The following is a 17,614-nucleotide window of genomic DNA, read 5'->3' as shown; positions in this document are numbered from 1 at the left end:
GTACCATCATGTCTACAGTGTAGCTGGGGATCTTGATACCTTAGAAATTCTGTGAAAAAGAACCACATAGGTCTTGTTATGAGTTAAGCTAAACAGTCACTAATTACATAGCTGCTAAATACTGTTGCATTGTTGAGTGCCTAGATAGTGTGTAGGTCACAAAGGAAGCATGCTAGCTTTTGACATGTCTTTTGTATATAGAAAGTTAGATATAGAGGGGATTTCATTTGATGAAGTTAAACTTATAAAGCAAACTACTTACTTATCTAACTATGGTTAATTGCTTAGGCAACTTAGCCGTCATTTACATGGCTGATAAGAAACTTTACTTTTCATCACAGAAGTGTGCCCAGGCTCCTACTGTGAACTCTGCTTCCACAGGTTTTACCGTATTTGTCTAATAGAAGCCTAATATTTACTCTCCACCTTTAAATATCGATGAAAGAGATCAGCCATAGCTCACTCCCTCTTGTATCTAAACAAAGATGTCTTCTTACAGGGAAGTAAGGTTATTGAAACAATGTTGTTATATCAGGAGACTCCCTCAGACTGGGGGAGTTGGCCCTTTTAAGGAAGTCTAGAGAATATGAAAGACTACAGTTTGTAAGTATGTAGCTATTATTCTCTTTTCCTGTTTTCTGGTTTCTGGTAAATAATTATGGTCACCTAGGAGCAATACTTGATGTTTTGTTACATTTAAGTTCCTTTCCTATAGAAAGAAATGATTACAGTTGTATAAGATATTACATACCACAACTGATAGAATGTAGACAGTTGTATATAATGGTTACTGATACTACGACGAGTATTATCAGCAGTTTTTTGCAAGTCAATCAAGAACTCACAGCAGTATAACTTGGGGAAAATCAAAATGAAAGTTCCTAATTACACCGTCTCAGAAACAGCCACTGCTGTAAAACAAAATATTTCTATGACAGAAACTAGTGTGCTGCTATATTAAATGATTTGCTAACATATAAAATAGTTATTTTTGCAGTAGTATGTATGATAGGTCAATCTAAGATCTTGAAATATGTACAAATAAATTTTCATAGACCAGTTACAAAGTTCTCTGTAAATTGTACTTAAAAATGTATTTTTCAAACTGTATCAAGACAACAACATTGTTAGATTTTGAGGAAAAATAGGATGCTTAGTACCAATAGACATCTGATACTGGTTTTTCAGAATCAAAGGAAGGACAGAGCTTTTTATGGGATTTAAGATTACCCTCCATCTGGCTTAGATTCTACTGTTACATTTAATGAAGAACTGCCGCTGTAGATGCTGTTGCCCAGAGCACTGAAGAAAAAAATTGCATGCTATGTAATAACGTGTGTATATGCTTTTGTATATATGAAGTGTTTGATGAAAACTAAAGAAAAGTCCTGTGTAGAAGTTCTCAGCTAAGAATGTAGTTAATTACACACTGTCTGCACTGATGCACAGAACACTGATGTTCTGGCATTACAGAATAAGCAAGCAGACTCCACATTAGTGTTCATTGTTGTAACCTTAAATACTTTACATATGAGTTGGCCTTTTATGTTGTTCAGTACAGAAATCTTGTCATTATTTCTCAAATCCCCAATCATCTGCCAATTGTTGGAATATATATATATGAAAATCTGACTACATTACAGCAGCTCCACTTTTAACCACTGTAGCTCAAGAGTTACTATCGGTGTTTACCTCAGTTATGGTAACAAATGTCCTTCTGACCTTTGTTTCTACCCTTCTTCTTGAATATACTCTCATTACAGTGGTCAGTGTGATTTTTTAAAGGTTATTTATTTTATGTGCATTTGTGTCTGCCTGCATGTATGTCTATGTGAAGGTGTCAGGTCCCCTGGCCCTGGAGTTGCAGACAGTTGTGAGCTACTATGTGGGTGCTGGGAATTGAACCCAGATTCTTGGGAGAGCAGCTAGTGCTCTTAACCACTGAGCTATCACTCTAGCCCCAGGTCAGTGTGATTTTATTAAAATGAAATTCCTATCTTACACTGTCAAACATCCTTGCCTCCAGAAACTATAGGATTCAACTGCCTATTTGTCTGATTTCATTTCACTGTGGCTTAAGTGCTGAACATAAACTTACATGGGGCTTTTTTAATTTTCATACCTATTTTCAGATCCACTTACCCTAAGCCTCACTGATTCACCCATTTAGAGTTTTAATCACATGTCACCTTTGCAGTGAGGTCCATACTTGACATAACTCTTAAAAGTTCAAGTCTTGAACTTTTCCTAACTTCTACCTTTACTTAACTAAAGTAATTATCACTGTCTGCTTTACTATACATGCTTTTTTATACTAATATCTTCTCTTATTACCCTCTCCCACTTGGAGGTAGGTATGCTTTCTATATGCAGACATTTTTGTCTAATTGTCTTCTCACTGATGCCTAGAATACTACCTGGTCATATTTATATATCTGATGCTTGTTGAGGGAGTAACTGAATGAATTGCCCACCTGCTTCTTTACTGTGCTTTATTTTATCCAGGCATGCATGTATGGTATATATTCAAGGCAATGGTTGTTTCTTATGATTTTTAAGTTTCATAACAAATTTATCAAGATTTAATTCCTATACAGTATGGTACTCCTGTTCAGAGTATGTAATTCAGTTTTTCCAAATTTTCAGAATATTGTATTCCTTACCACAGTTGAGAATATTTTCATCACCCCAAGAAATAGCCTACAATTATCTCACTCAGTCTCCACTTATCACTTCCAACTCTCTTCACCCTTTGTCACCACTAATCCACTTTATCTCTGAGTATACTCATTCTGGACACTTTATTAAGAATACTATAGTTTGGGAGAGATATTTGTGACTGATGGTTTTTGCTACATATTTGCCAAGTTCTACCATTTTGTAACGTACTATAGCGGGTTTATAGTGGAAGATACTTAAGAGATGTATGACTTGTCAGAATAATTTTGTGTGTCACTGTATTAATTACCTTTATATTACTTGATAAAAAACACCATGACTAATGCAACTTTTAGATTTTATAACTTCTAGAATATATTTTAGCATATGGTTCCAGAGGGTTAGAGTCCATAATGATGGGGACAGCTTGGTGGCAGGAGCAGAAAGCTGAGAGCTCACATCTTAAACTTCAAGCATTAAACAGAAATTAAACTGGTAGTAGGTGAGGCTTTTTTAATCTCAAATCCATCCACAGTGACATACTTCCCTCCACTGAAGCTGCACCACCTGGGGACCAAGTGTTCAAATGCCAGAGACTGTGGGGGACATTCTCATTCAACCTTCATGGCCATCTTTTTCCTTGATACTATACTTTGAACCATAGACATTTCAATTATTTCAGTTTATCTGAGTTTGATTGCTGTGCTTTTCATCATATTTAAGAAATCAGTGCTTAATCCAAAGTCAAGATTTACTCCTATATTTTTTTAAAGGTCTGCAGCATTAGTTCTTAAATTTTGGTCACTTTAGGTTAATATTGTGTATGTGAGGTAGGTAACTAGTTCTTTTGTGAATGAATATGTCATTGGACATGGAAGTCATATCGTCCCAACATTGTGACTAAAAAGACCACCCCACCAGCATACTACTCCACTGTATTATCCAGACACGACAGTTGAAATTTACTTGGCTATAAATTTGAAGGTTTAGCTCTATAGACTCTTGTGGGTTTAATTCTGTTCCATTCATCACGATAACTTCCTATTCATTGTTGTCAGAAGCCTTTGGGGGCAAATGGATTCTTTTGAACCTTTCTCGCCTTGCCCAGGATGTGTTCTTATTCGTTGAGAGCTCTATAACAGTTTTCTGGAAGGTGATTCCCTTGAGAAACACTTTTAAGAAAAGCACGTAACTTCTTAAATCCCTAATTTAGTGGTTTTTATTTGCCTTCATGGAGTCGTAAATGTCAGAGTTTGTAGTCATGGTTTTCCTTTCCTGCCTTCAGTCTTCTTGGCTCTCAGAGTTGTGCACTTTGGGTTCTTATTTTCTTCTTCAGGAGCTCTTTGGGGCCCCAGTGGGATTTGAGATCCAGGTAATTGTTTGCACATTAGCATGGCCTGGTGTGAAGCTTAAGACCTGCATGGACTTTCTGTTCCAGCCCCATTATACATGTGGTCGGAAGGTATTAGAGGCTGCTGGCAATCACCTTAAGGCTAGAATGCCACACTAGAACACACAGGTACTGTTCATGGTGGGCTGTTAATTTTAGAAGCTGAGTTTCTGTTCTTAGAGGTTGGAAGTTCTTTTGTTAGATTAAGAGAGCAGAAAATTGATTCTCACTGGCGCTGTGCAAAGGTTGGTAGGCAAACCATTTTATTGGCTTGCCCTTCCTAATGAATTAACTAAGTGGTAGTGAACCTCCCTGGAGAACTCCTAAAACACAAATTAAGTCTTTGAAATTGCAGTGGCGCATACATATTGATCTCTATGAGTTGTTCTCAAAATACTGCTTTCCTGTTTGTTGACCACTACATTCAGGGTCTTTTAAGACTTATTTCGGTTGGATAGTAAATAAAATATTTCTTTTGAGTAGCAATGTGAAATGATGGATTATTCTGGGCTTGCTTCTGAGACTATTAATGTAGCCTTTATGTAGTAACAATAGGGTAGAAAGGCATCCCTAATGCTTTGACTGGCTCTTGAGATCCTATTCCTCATACTGAGTTGCCTCGATGAGCCTTAATACAAGAGGTGGTGCTTAGTATTAGCGGAACTTGATGTGCCATGCTTTGTGGATAACCATGAAGGCCTGCCCCTTAGTGAACAGAAACAGAGGAGTGGATTGGGGGGAGCAGAGGGGTGATAGATAGAGGGAATGGAGAAGAAGAGGGAGGGGAAACTGTAGTTGGGATGTAAAATAGATTAATTTTAAAAAGGCATCTCAGTTAAGGTTTTACTGTTGTTATAAAGTGCCATGACCAAATCAACTTGGGGAGGAAAGGGTTCATTTAATCTATGGCTTGTAGTCTATCATCCAGGGAAGTCAGGGCACGAACTGAAGAGGAGACCATGGAGGGATGCTGTTTACTGGTTTGCTGATCATTGCTTGGTCATCTTACTTGCTTACAGACCCAGGGACTGCCTGCATCAGGACAGTGCCACTCATGGTGATCAGGGACTCTCTTACCAGTTGTTAATCCAGACAGTACCCCCACAGACTTGCCTCCATACCAAACCTATGGAGACATTTTCTCAATTAAGATCCCTCTTTCCAGATATGACTAGGTTTGTGTCAAGTTGGGAAAACCAACCAACACAGAATGCTCGTAATACTATCTGTTACTGCCTTCTGGTCTCCTTCCAGGTTTTCCTCCTGGGGTCTGGTAAGTTACTGCATGTAGCCAAACATGCTTACAAGCAGAAACTTTTGTTCTTCCAGGGATTCAGTGATAGATGTTCATTGAAAGTCTGTGTACCCCACACTGTAATTCCTAATTCCTGTAATTCCAGAAAAGTGAATACACAGCTCTACTCTTCGTTCAAGGACTAGATGTTAGAAAATAATGTTGCTTGTAACTTTATAATTCTATTAGAACATTAGTCTTTTCATGATGCAAGTTATGCTTGGGGTATGTATAATTATGTGTTCCTTAAAACAAGCAAAATGGGAGTCCTTTGTGTGGATAAAGGGATTTCACCTGTGAAAGGCTAGGCAACTCCTTTGAGGAAATGACAGTCAAGTTGATATGTTAGCAAGTAGTCATCTAGGCTTTGGGAGCAATAGAAAAGCTTTGGAGAATAGTGTATATCCTGAGGTGAAAAAGAGTATAAGCCCACAGATGCAGGAGAGTGTGTGCCCAGGGATGTAGGAAAGTGTGGTAAGGGATGTAGATGAGTGTGTGCCCAGGAATGCAGGAGAGTGTGTGTCTAGGGATGCAGAAGGGATCCGGGCTTTGTATTCTGTTCTAAGACAAAGAAAGGAAGATGTTCAATGTTTTTTAAGTAAAAGCTGCTTTGTATGTGCTTAGGACTGGGTTTTTAATTAGAAATGTGTTAACTTTTGGTCCGATTACTTGCTAAGTTTAAGTTTTCTTTAGTGCACTCGGTCTTCAATGTGCTTAGTGATTGCATGGAGTGTTGGTTACAACAAAAGGCTCATTATCTGTGGAGTTACCAGAAATTGTGGATACTGCTGGTCCCATCTTGGACCAGTAGACGAGACTTTGAATAAAAGTTAGAGCTCCAGAAGTAACTTACCTCTTTTTTATCATTGGTTTTGCTTTGTGTTTATAAACAAAATAAAATTGTTTTAAGTCATAACAACCAAAAATATTTTTCTTGGTGTGTTGAGGGTTCTATTTTATAGAAACCACTAAAGAATGTATAAATTCTACTTCTCTGTGTACTAGTTATGATCTTTGACTTCAGGAGGCGATATAGTAAAAAGAAGTATTAAGGAAAACAGCACCAGAAATGGATCCATCAAATGAGAGAAACTGTTTAACAAAAATTTGTGAAGTTGTAGATAGTAATATTTTGAAATTTAGATGAATACAATTTTATATTATTTTACAGTATTTTAGTAAGATTAATAAGTCTTATTGAATAGCTTTTTTTTTACTTTTTTCTAGATTTAATCACTTGTTTGGATAATATAACTAAATTTTGGGAACCTGAATTCAGGTATGAATTTGTTCATGTGCGTGTGTGTGTGTGTGTGTGTGTGTGTGTGTGTGTGTCTGTGTGTCTGTGTGTCTGTGCGTGCGTGCGTGCCTGTGTGTGTGTGTGTGTGTGTGTGTGTGTGTGTGTGTGTGTGTGTGTGTACAGCACACCTCTTCATTCTCCGTCTTTTATAGTGCAAGTTAACATTATTAAGTCTGATACTATCATTGTTTAAGCTATCGCTGTTTAAGACCATAATCAAACCATGCTTATTTAAAGTCATCCAGTTGCCCTATTTAAATTTTACTTTAACTGTAGTGGTTACATCTCCAAAGCAGAAGTATAACTTTAATTTTATTTTTATTTTTATGTAGAAGTATATGAGATAGTCTCACTTTATGGCCCAAGCTGGCCTAGAACTCAAGATCCTCCCTCCTCTGTGTTCAGGTGCCATGGCTCTAGGTGGGACACTCTGAAGGTCTAGCAGTCTCCTAAATCTGGCAGTACTGCTCCTAAAAGTAGAAAAGCTGTTGTATCTCAATTCTATTTTAATATCTTGATCCTTTGAAGGTCTCACACATTTATACAATATATATTGTTAATACCTATCCGCCATTACTTCCCTTGAACTCCCCAAGTACCGTCCATCCCATCTCCCTCCCAACTTCATATCCTCTCCTCTTGTCATGGGTGAGTGGCCGTCCACTGGGGCATGAGCACCATACCAGTGGCCAAATCCCCAAAGGTGAGTAACTCTCCCTCTCAGCCACCTTTAACCACTCTTCACATAGGCTAGGGCTCGATAGATAGATGATGGATAGATAGATAGATAGATAGATAGATAGATAGATAGATAGATGACATATTCATAAATAGATGATAGATAGATGATATAGTCATAAATAGATGATAGATAAATAATGATATATTCATAGATGATAGATGATATCTTCATAAATAGATGATGGATAGATGATATATTCATAAATAGATGACTGATAGATATGTTCATAAATAGATGATTGATAGATGATATATTCATAAATAGATGATGGATAGATGATATATTCATAAATAGATGACTGATAGATGATATATTGGTAGATGATAGATAGATAGACAGACAGACAAACTGACATAGACAATAATAGGGTTCTTAGTGTTCTTACCGAGCACCTGCCTACAATGTCTCTGCTTTATGCCTTTGTCTTGTACTTAGACAAGAATTGACTTCTTCATTTCCCATTTCTAATCTTGCTTTATTTTCTTCTGTTAGTTACACTCCTGGCATTTGGTTTTCTAAAATACAAGTCTGATATTCCTACTTAAAACTCTTGAAACTCCTTTATCATAATTTTTTTAAGTGTGTAGATTCCCTAACCCATTTTCCAGGGTCTTGTAAGTCCTTATAGTCTCTCTCCTTCCTAGAACCCAGAATAACCTCTCTAAAAAGTTACTCATTGGGTTGCACATGTAAACTGTCACAAGCCTTTACTGGCTTCCTATTTAAAAAAAAAAAAATGTATCCCTACTTCATAGGCCACAGGCTTCTGCAGGACCCGGGTCCTGCTCTTCTCCTTAGGCGCCTTTGTACTCACAGCCCCTTGTCAGAACCACACCAGAGCCTCCTGTTTCAGGGCCATGCACTTCCTAGCTTCTGATGTGTATTTCCCATCAATGACTTACTTCAGTGACATCTGCTAGCTCAAATAAGCTATGTCAAGTCCTGTGTAAGAGGAGCCTAGCTCTGTGGCTTAGGTGCACAGTTCTTTATTTTCCTTGTCTGTAAAATGGAAGCAGTAATAACAAAAGTACCTTCCTCATGGGATTCTTGTATGGATTACCTGAGATGCTCAGGGTACTCCCTCCTACATAGAAAATTTGCTGGATGTATTATTTTATTAAAATTCCCTCCCTCATCCCATATATCTGTGTAAGTACTGGTTGAATGTTTTCTTCTGCCATTAGAATATGAAGTCCAATGGCAGGACCTATTTTATTTGGTTAGCATTCATAAGTCACAGACGTCATCAGACAACATAGTGGACATTCATATAAACCTGTGGGACATGGCAAATGGATCCTAGAGTAGAAAAACGTCTACTACTCATGACAAAGTAAAATAATCAAGGAATTGTAGACTGTGAGAAGATTTTTGCCGGTATGTTCAATGTGAATGGGCAGAAGAAAGTCTAAATGGGCTGGGGTTGTGCTCCACACTGAACTGAATCAGTGTTTATGAGTGTATGGGATTTCTGTTTGGGGTATTTTCCTGCAGGAAATGAGCATTCTGTAATCTTTTACTTGTTTTAATTCTCAGTAAATACTGCCCAGCTGGCTGTCTCCTCCCTTTTGCTGAAGTATCTGGAACAATTCCTCATGGATACAGAGATGTAAGTTGAATACAGACTTACTTCACTGCTGTGTATACTGTTATTTTAAACTCAGAAGTGCTTAGGATGCCACCTGATTGTCCCAAGATGCATATGTACTATGTGTCTCTTGTCTTTTCATGTGTTTGAAATGATGCCTCTATAGTAAAACCTAACTCTTCTGCTAAAAATGTGTTTTGTTACAATAACATGTGTTTCTGAGAACCTGCCCAGATCAGCTAATTTCATGAAAAAGTACAAGTATCTTGCTTATGAATAATTAGAATAAAAGTTCATTTGCTTTTTGGTTTGTTTTCTTTTTTTTTTTCAAGTCTTCACCATTGTGCATGGCTGGAATCCACGCAGGAGTAGTGTCGAATGTCCTAGGTGGCCAGATCAGTGTTGTGATTAGCAAAGGTACCCCATACTATGAAAGCTCTTTGGCTAACAACGTCACTTCCATGGTGTAAGTGCACATTTTTTTCAGTAAGCATTCTGGGGGATGGAGTTATGTGACACTATTCTTGGGGAGACATAAATGCCAGAAGAATGACAGCACCATAGTCCAGTGTGGTGAACCAATGAGTTTTATCAGGAATAGGGTGACAGGTTCCTTACAGGAACAAAAATTAGTCAAAGGAGCTTCATCACCAAAGCTCACCCCAGTATGGGTGACAGCTCACAGAAACTGGAATCCTGGAGCTCACTGCACACCCAGCCTGTAGTGCAGGCCAGCAGGATGGAGGTGTCCTTCCCAGTGGCTCAGCTGTTCTGCACTGCTTGTCTTGTTCTGCTGTGCAGAGATTTCCTTCGCAACCACTGCTGCTTTTCTTTGCTTTGAAACAGTCTGGAGTAAGAGTCTAGGAGCTTCTGGACAAGGTCATACTTTCTTTGAAGATAAGATTCAGAAGATAAAACCATGGTCCTTGTAGTTTATGCAGCCCAGAGTGGACTGAGGCTAACTGAAATAGTTAAAGAAAATAAATTTTGACATAAAGCAGAGGCAGTATTGTAAAGCTCCTCGTCACAAGAGTAGTGAACATGGATTTTCTTAGTCTCTACAATATTCAGGTATTTTGTAAAACATAGACAAGGCATCCAAATCAGGGCCAATTGAAACATTAAATACAAATACAGTATTAGCAGTCTGCTTCTAAAATCTTGCTTCTTCCATGTGCTTAGTCCTGCCGGCATTGTACTAATCCTCACTGCACCCTGCTTCCTTTTAGAAGGAAAGCTCATGGTGCATATCCAGGACATGATAGAGTAACAGAACACTTTTCTTTGAAAATCCATCTAGTAGCCAGGCGTGCAGGCACATACCCGTATTCCTAGAATGGGGACGGCAGATGCAGAGGGTTGAGTCTGAGGCCAGCTTGAACTACACAATGAAGCCCTGTCTCTAAAAACAAACAAAAACATGTCTCTTCCTCATTATTTTATCCACAGCCTTTTAATTGCATAGAAAATATTCTTAGCCTATTGCAATGCAAAAGAGGCTTGCTACCTTCCTTTTGTTTTCTGCTACAAAACAAAGATTTTATGAACATCTTTTCATTTTTTTATCTTTAGAGTTTGGAGGCATGTGTAGTTTCTCCTTCATGTGTAAAAAAGTAGATTTTCTTTAGCATTGTAAGTAACCCAGGGAAGACTTCAGGTTGACAGAGAGTAGGTTATGTACCAATAGTACATAAGATGTTTGGACATTTGCAGATTTTGATATCTTCCAGGGAGTATGAGATGTCCTGGAACTGGTTTCCACAGACATCAGGGGACAACTTGGATACAACACAAGAAGGGTGTTGTGGTGTGCACCCGCAGTTCCCAGGCTTAGGCAGTGGAAGCAAGAGCATTGGCAGTTCACCATCAAGCTGAGCTATTTTGTAAATTCAAGGCCAGTGTAGGCTGATGAGAGAGACCCTATCTCAGACAAAATAAAAAATGATTTGCATCCTCTTGTGGCCATTTGAACAATGTGTTAAGGGAAAAGTGTAACTGAGCATCCTCCAGGTCTCCTGGAGTCTTAAGTGTTCTTCTGTCCTGTAACAGGGCAAGTCCTTCTCTTGGCTGACCCTTCCATCCTTATCAGCTCACCCATTCTGGCCATTCCTTTGAAGTCCAGATGTGACATTGCAGCTCACTCTCAGACATGTTGATGTTCTCCAAGGGAAAAGCAGTTTCTTTTGCTAGTAGCCAAATCTAGTGTGTCTCACCTTATTCTCTAAAATACACCTCTTCGTGTTCTTCCCCACAATTACAGAGAAAAGAAGTTTTATGCATTTATTTCATGAGAAAGAAATAAAATAAGAATTAAAGGTTACGTGGCACTTTGTACAATTGTGTGTGAATCTAAATGCTAGAGACTTATAGAAAAAGTTGTTCATGTTAATTTCACAAGTTGTTTTACTTAGGAAAGAACTTTTAAATGCATGTTATCTGAATTGTAGTGATGGGCTTTTCTTAGCGCTTTAAACACAGGGAAGTAACATTTCACTATAATGAATGTAAGGAAGCTACATGTTAATTGAGTATCACATGAGACCCTTTCTCTCTTTCAGGGGCTATTTATCTCCAAGTCTGTTTACATTCAAGACAAGTGGTAAGCCTTCCATGGACTTGGCATCATCATTGCGTAATAGCTGATGTATTGAGCACCACCAGGCACCTGGTGACTGCTGAGTTGCTTATTCTTTCTCGTTTGCTTTCGAGAACACCAGGAGTAAAATAGGGACCTAATTATGTATAGACTAAATCCAAGTTCACTAGTCACAAGGGAATTCTAAGCAAGTATGATCCCTTTGAGAACATGGTTTGAACTTTTGTGAAGAAAGAACCCATTCATTCCACTTGCCTGAAAGCTGGAAGTCAGACAGGGAAGGCTTTACGAGAAGATACAACACATGAGCAAAACCTAGGAGAGGTCCAGGAGGACGTTGGGCACCCCAGAGACAATGTAGCGTATCTCCACAGACTAACAGCTAATGCTTGTAACTACATCTAGTCCACCCCCAAATCCAAACCCATGGCTTTCACACCTACGGATTGGAAAGATTTAGAGGGAATCTTGTTTCTATGCTGTGTAGACTTTTTTCCCATGTTGTTTTTCCCTAAGCAATATAGTGTTACAACTGTGTATATCACATTTATATTTTCTTTGGCATTGTAAGTAGCCCAGAGGTGACATAAAGTTGACAGAGAGCGCACTCTGTGCCAGTACTGTCCCATTTTATATAAAAGACTTGAGATTTGCAGATTTTAGTATCTGCCGGGGAGCGTGGGATGTTCAGAATCGGTCCCCCATCAGCAGCAAAGCACGAGGCCCAGGAAGCAGTTGCTCAGGTGTGCACTGTTGTAGAGATTCCAAATTGACCTCTAGAAACCCAGTTGAGTTTTCTCTCTACTCCAGGCTGTTATGGGACTCTGGGGATGGAATCGGGTGTGATTGCCGATCCCCAGATAACAGCGTCATCTGTGCTGGAGTGGACTGACCACATGGGGCAGGAGAACAGCTGGAAGCCGGAGAAGGCCAGGCTGAGAAAACCTGGGCCTCCCTGGGCTGCTTTTGCCACTGATGAGCATCAGTGGCTGCAAATCGACCTGAATAAGGAGAAGAAAATAACAGGTTAGGAGTCGTGGCTTTCTGCAGCACTGTTAGCACTGGTTTGATTTGGAAACCCCATGACAGCTGAAGTTTTCAGAAACTAGGTCACTGAAACTTAGATAGCTTCAGCTTTAGTTTTCTTCACAGGTGTTAATGTTGCTGGGAATGCTTTTATAAATTTTGCCAAAAGAGGAATTTCCATTAATTTTTAATAGTTCTGTTTTATTTTAATATGATCCATGTAAGGTAGAGTTTTAGTAAAGTGGTCTTTGAGTGGTCATAATCTCTTGAGACTTCTAAAATAGTAGTCTCTTACAGTTTTTAAGGAATTTATAATTAAGGAGAGTGCATTTTAAGAGCTAGAAGTAACTTACATTCCACATTGCTGACTATAAATTTAGTTTAGGTGAACTTAGCAGCAATCATGATAATTGAGATTGGTTTAGAGGCTTTTGTTAAAAGATGAGTTTTGCCTTGCTACTGAAAATACCAATCATCATGGTTAATGTTCTTCCCCAGAAAAAACATTCTTAGTAGTTGAAATGTAGCGTCTAATGGTATGAATACAAGCTGCAAAGGCACAATAGTTCTTCCCTTGCATGTGCCCATAATTCTTCCTGTATCTCCAAAGGAGCAAAGCCAGGGCCTTAGTAGCTATTATGATAAAAACTGCCCACCGAGATGCAAACAAGCCATAGACAGGAATGCTCACAGGGTGCATCGGAGGTGTTTACAGCTGACTTTGGGCATCTGTCCTGTTCACTAATGAGAACAACTCTTTCTTCCCCAGGTATTGTAACCACTGGATCTACCATGGTAGAACACAATTACTATGTGTCTGCCTATAGAGTTCTGTACAGTGACGATGGGCAGAGATGGACTGTGTATAGAGAGCCTGGTATGGAGCAGGACAAGGTAATGTGGGCCTTTGCTGGAAGTTATGGAAGCTCTCTAGTTAATCTTAACTATCACGTCTTACACTGCCCTCCACTGGGTATTCCAGGTTTAGTTTGTTACTGTCTTCACCTTATGAATAGGCTTAGAAAATTGCCAGTGATTCCAGGTCTTTGGAAGTATGTGAGAAGTACTCATTTATGGTACTGAATTTTTATCTAAGTAATTTTGGCTCTCAGAGTAGGCACTTCTAAGCAGTTACATTCAACTTCTTGTCTCTGTAAAGTCCCCTAAATAATGGTATCTTGACTTCCTTCTCAGATTTCAACTATAGGCTAGAGGGAAGGGAGTCAGAGCCAAAGGCTAAAAAACATTAAAGATCACCTCACCAGTTTCTGTGTCAGTACACGTCAGTTTTCCTATGTGCAAAGTTCCCAGTTTCCAGGAATACTTACGACATGTTTGCTTAGTATATTTGCTTAGTATGATGGAAACTCTGGAGTCAGCCAAGCAGGTGAGAAAACGGAAGAGGAGTTGCAAGTGTCTCACCTGGGTGTTTGTGCCACTCCCAGGTTTCCAGCCTGTGATCCTTGAGAGGATCTTTAAGTGGAGGAATCTCCATCCTCCAGGGCGATGAATGCCATGTGGAGTCGGAGCTGATGGCATTTTCTGTCCATGAGACTTGCAGGCTTTTCCTTCAAATGCTTTCTCACCCACTTACTTCATAATCTCTTGGGGCGATCTCACAGTGGCATTCATTCTTTAACCCTTTCCATGATTCAGTTTGCAGATTTCCTTTTTTTTTCCTTTCCATTGTCTTTTTCTTCTGCAATGTCTAATCTTTTAGCCCCATCTTAGTGCATTTTTAACTTCAATACTGTATTTTTCCCTTCTTTATTTTCACCTTCATAGGTATGGTTTTGGTGCACTTATCCAATAACTTTATCTTACATTTCACAGTGCCAGCCGCCATGCCATTGATGACTGCTGGGTGCTTTTGGTTATCATTATTAGTCCTTTATGTGTTTCTGCTTTCTTCTGGAATGCAATTAAGCTTTTGGGAAACATTTTTTTTTTCTATTCAGGTCTTGATTCTAAGTATTGCTAGGCAGGAATGAGCAGCTTTGGGTTCTAACTTGCCAGCCTCCATAACACAACATCCCATGTGTTATGAAATTTCTCCAATGTGTGTCCTAGAGATGTGGAGTGTTTTCAAGCCTGTGTTAACTTAAGATTGTTCTAATGGTCCTGGGGTTCTTTTTCTCACTCTAAACTGTGTCTTTGCCTATGGCCGAGGACTGAAGGGAAATCCCCTTGCAGAGCCTGGTAGCCTTTCTCTAGCTCATCCATTCCTGCTGTCAGTCACTCTGTTCCTCTCCAGCTCCTCACTCTACTAAAGTCTAGCCCTGGAATTCTAGATGTCCGTTGGCCTCATGGTCTCTGGCTCTGTCTGCTCCACCGAAAGAGCAGCAGGTTCCAGATGGGGTCCTCTTGCCCTGTGACCTGGAAATTCACCAGTGAGCACTGATAAGCAGGGCTCATCTTGGATGTTTCCCTTGTCTGTGTTTCTTACCCTCTGCTGCCTGTTGCCAGTGTCTTGAGAACTACTCTCATGCACTTTCCCATTTTCTCAGTTGTTTATGGCTGAGGTCCAGTTCCTGCCACTCGGTTACAGACAGAAGAGAACATCTTTACATTGATTTTCGTCAAAAATAGTCTTTCTTCTCCCTCAAATCTGTCCTTCTGCTCATTTCTTGGGTGATTGATGTATTTGTTTTCGCGTGTCATTTAAGTCTGCACATAAATACAAACCCTAAATTTGATTTTATTTCAGAAAACATGATCAGTATATTTCCTAAACTTTCATAATCTGTTGCTTTCTAATATTACACCATCTTTGTATACGCTTGTGTGTAGGGAGAATGAGAGAATGTGTGAGAGCTAATGCCCCAGATGACATACTCCTTGCATACGGCTTTATTTCTGTTTTTATTTTTCCCAAGGGCATCTTCAAACCTCCCTGTGCACTGGATTCTCAGTAAATGTTGGTAGACCAACTATGGCATTTTGCTTTTGAGACAGGGTCTCATATAGTCCAGCCTGGATTTAAGCTGTGTAGCTGAGGATGATCTTGAACTTCTGATTCTTCTGCTTCTACCACCAGCAGTCTGGGATTATAGACATGTTCCTCCCCAGCCAGTCTTATGTGGTGATGGGGTTGGGCTTGGGGCTTGTGCACATAAGCAAGCACTCTACCAACTGGGCTGCATCCCCAGCCCTTGCCTATAGTTTTGCCCCAAAATGATGTTTCAGTTAGTTCCTGTTCTCTGATACCAAAAGTGAAAGGATCTGCCTTTATTCCATTTCAGAGCAGTATCTGAGGAAACCATAGACGTTTACAGAAGTGGAGGTTATTGGACTCTCAGAGCAAACCTTTAGCTCCTAATGTATCTCCAAAAGTGTATAATCTAGTTACATGTAGATGGGTCAAAAAAAAAATAGTTATCATACTCGGAGCTGGCTTGTCAAGTGTGTGCATATTCTCATCTTAGGTAGCAATAGAATGGACCTTGTTGATTTGGCATGAGGGGAAAGCAAGGCCCTGCTTAACTTAGTGCACTCCAGTGGTTAAGTCAGAGGACTCAGTCAAGTCAGCTCCCTGCCACTGGTCACCCTTATTCTATGGGTCACTCTTTCTGTGCCCTGCCTTGCAGACAATTTATAGCAAATGTATGAAAATACTTTGTAAGTTAAGAGCTGATGGAGATGAGGGAATGAGATGATCACTTTAAATCATGTTTTTACTTACAGAGTATTTATGTAATGCATTTTTAGCTGTTTAGTTACAGTCACTATATAGACAGAACACTGTTCAGAGTTATTGCTTCTTAAGTAAGCAACAACTGGGGTTGTGATGTCGGGAATGTCATAATGCAGTTGGTCCAGCAGGTGGAGGTAACAGCTTGTGTACATTTGCTAGTCTTGTGTTCAGGTCCAGCAGAGGGAGAAGACAATGTACATGAGTAAAGCAATTCAACCAGTCCCTTGTGTGATCAGCTGTTTTTCACTTTGAAAATAAAATCAATATCTTTAAATAATCATTAATTCCACAGGGACTGGGGCTGATAGTTTATTGATACAATTAACTATGTCCCTGCAATGGAAATTTCTCCCGAATTGCCAGGTTAGCTCTTCTGTTCAGTTCTTAAGCTGTTGTAAAAGCATTTTTATAATGAGTGTTTCCCTAATATAGACTCCAGTGGAAAATGTGCAACTTCTTAATCATTGTTTTTCCAAATTGTAATTAAGGCATTTTCTGAGCAGTCTGTTCTATTGTCATACTTTACAGATGTTTAAGATGAACATACTTTAAGATGAACATGCTTAAATGGAGCAGTCCAATTCTGGTCTCTTTGATGTAAAATACCAATTTTTGTTATTTTTTAAAGATATTTCAAGGAAACAAAGATTATCACAAGGATGTTCGTAATAACTTTTTGCCACCAATTATTGCACGTTTCATTAGAGTGAACCCTGTCCAATGGCAACAGAAAATTGCCATGAAAGTGGAACTCCTCGGATGTCAGTTTACTCTCAAAGGTAAAGCGCCAGTGTGTATATCAGCGGTCTACACTGCTTCCCTTTTCAATTTTCCTACTTAACTGACACTTGGTAATCACCTATAGAGGACACTGTGACATTTCTGTACATGTTCTCAGATAGAGTGATCAGGGTAATGGTCCTCTCTGCCACTTCATTTCTTTGTATCTGAAACCTTTCAAAGTCCTCTCTCTGGTTGGAATTGCTCCTCTGTGTTCCTTATAAAAAGCTGACCATCAGAATGGTTTTAAAATACAAATGAAAAGGCAGCATTGTCCTGACTCTAGTCTTAAAGAGTCTCATCACCTTTAGTGTGGCCACATATATACGCTGGAGATTTGAACAACAGCCTTAGCATAAGGAACTTTTATTTCTAAATAATTAAAATCTGTAATAATTCACTCAATATTTTATAACATTTTAATGTTATTTACTATTCTTTCTTTTCAAGACAAGGCTTCCCTGAAACTCACCTTGTAGACCAGGCTGGCCTCAAACTCAGAGATCTGCCTGCCTCTGCCTCCCAAGTACTGGGATCAAAGGCATG

The 17,614-nt window shown here is 39.2% G+C and overlaps 1 protein-coding gene across 4 annotated transcripts in view; it reads left to right on the top strand.

The window, feature by feature from the left end:
• The window catches only part of Dcbld2 (discoidin, CUB and LCCL domain containing 2), a 65,971-nt gene that overhangs the window by 35,250 nt on the left and 13,107 nt on the right, over window positions 1-17,614 (top strand). For all 4 annotated transcript variants that reach the window (XM_035444447.1, XM_027412455.2, XM_027412456.2 and 1 more), the window contains 7 exons: window positions 6,570-6,621; window positions 8,921-8,993; window positions 9,305-9,438; window positions 11,531-11,571; window positions 12,379-12,594; window positions 13,364-13,488; window positions 16,917-17,067. In XM_035444447.1, the coding sequence (XP_035300338.1) occupies window positions 6,570-6,621; window positions 8,921-8,993; window positions 9,305-9,438; window positions 11,531-11,571; window positions 12,379-12,594; window positions 13,364-13,488; window positions 16,917-17,067 (792 nt within the window). The remainder of the gene's footprint in view (window positions 1-6,569; window positions 6,622-8,920; window positions 8,994-9,304; window positions 9,439-11,530; window positions 11,572-12,378; window positions 12,595-13,363; window positions 13,489-16,916; window positions 17,068-17,614) is intronic.

The sequence above is a fragment of the Cricetulus griseus genome, chromosome 4 (assembly GCF_003668045.3).
Source record: "Cricetulus griseus strain 17A/GY chromosome 4, alternate assembly CriGri-PICRH-1.0, whole genome shotgun sequence".
Taxonomy (NCBI): domain Eukaryota; kingdom Metazoa; phylum Chordata; class Mammalia; order Rodentia; family Cricetidae; genus Cricetulus; species Cricetulus griseus.
This window is presented reverse-complemented; position numbering and strand designations above follow the sequence as displayed.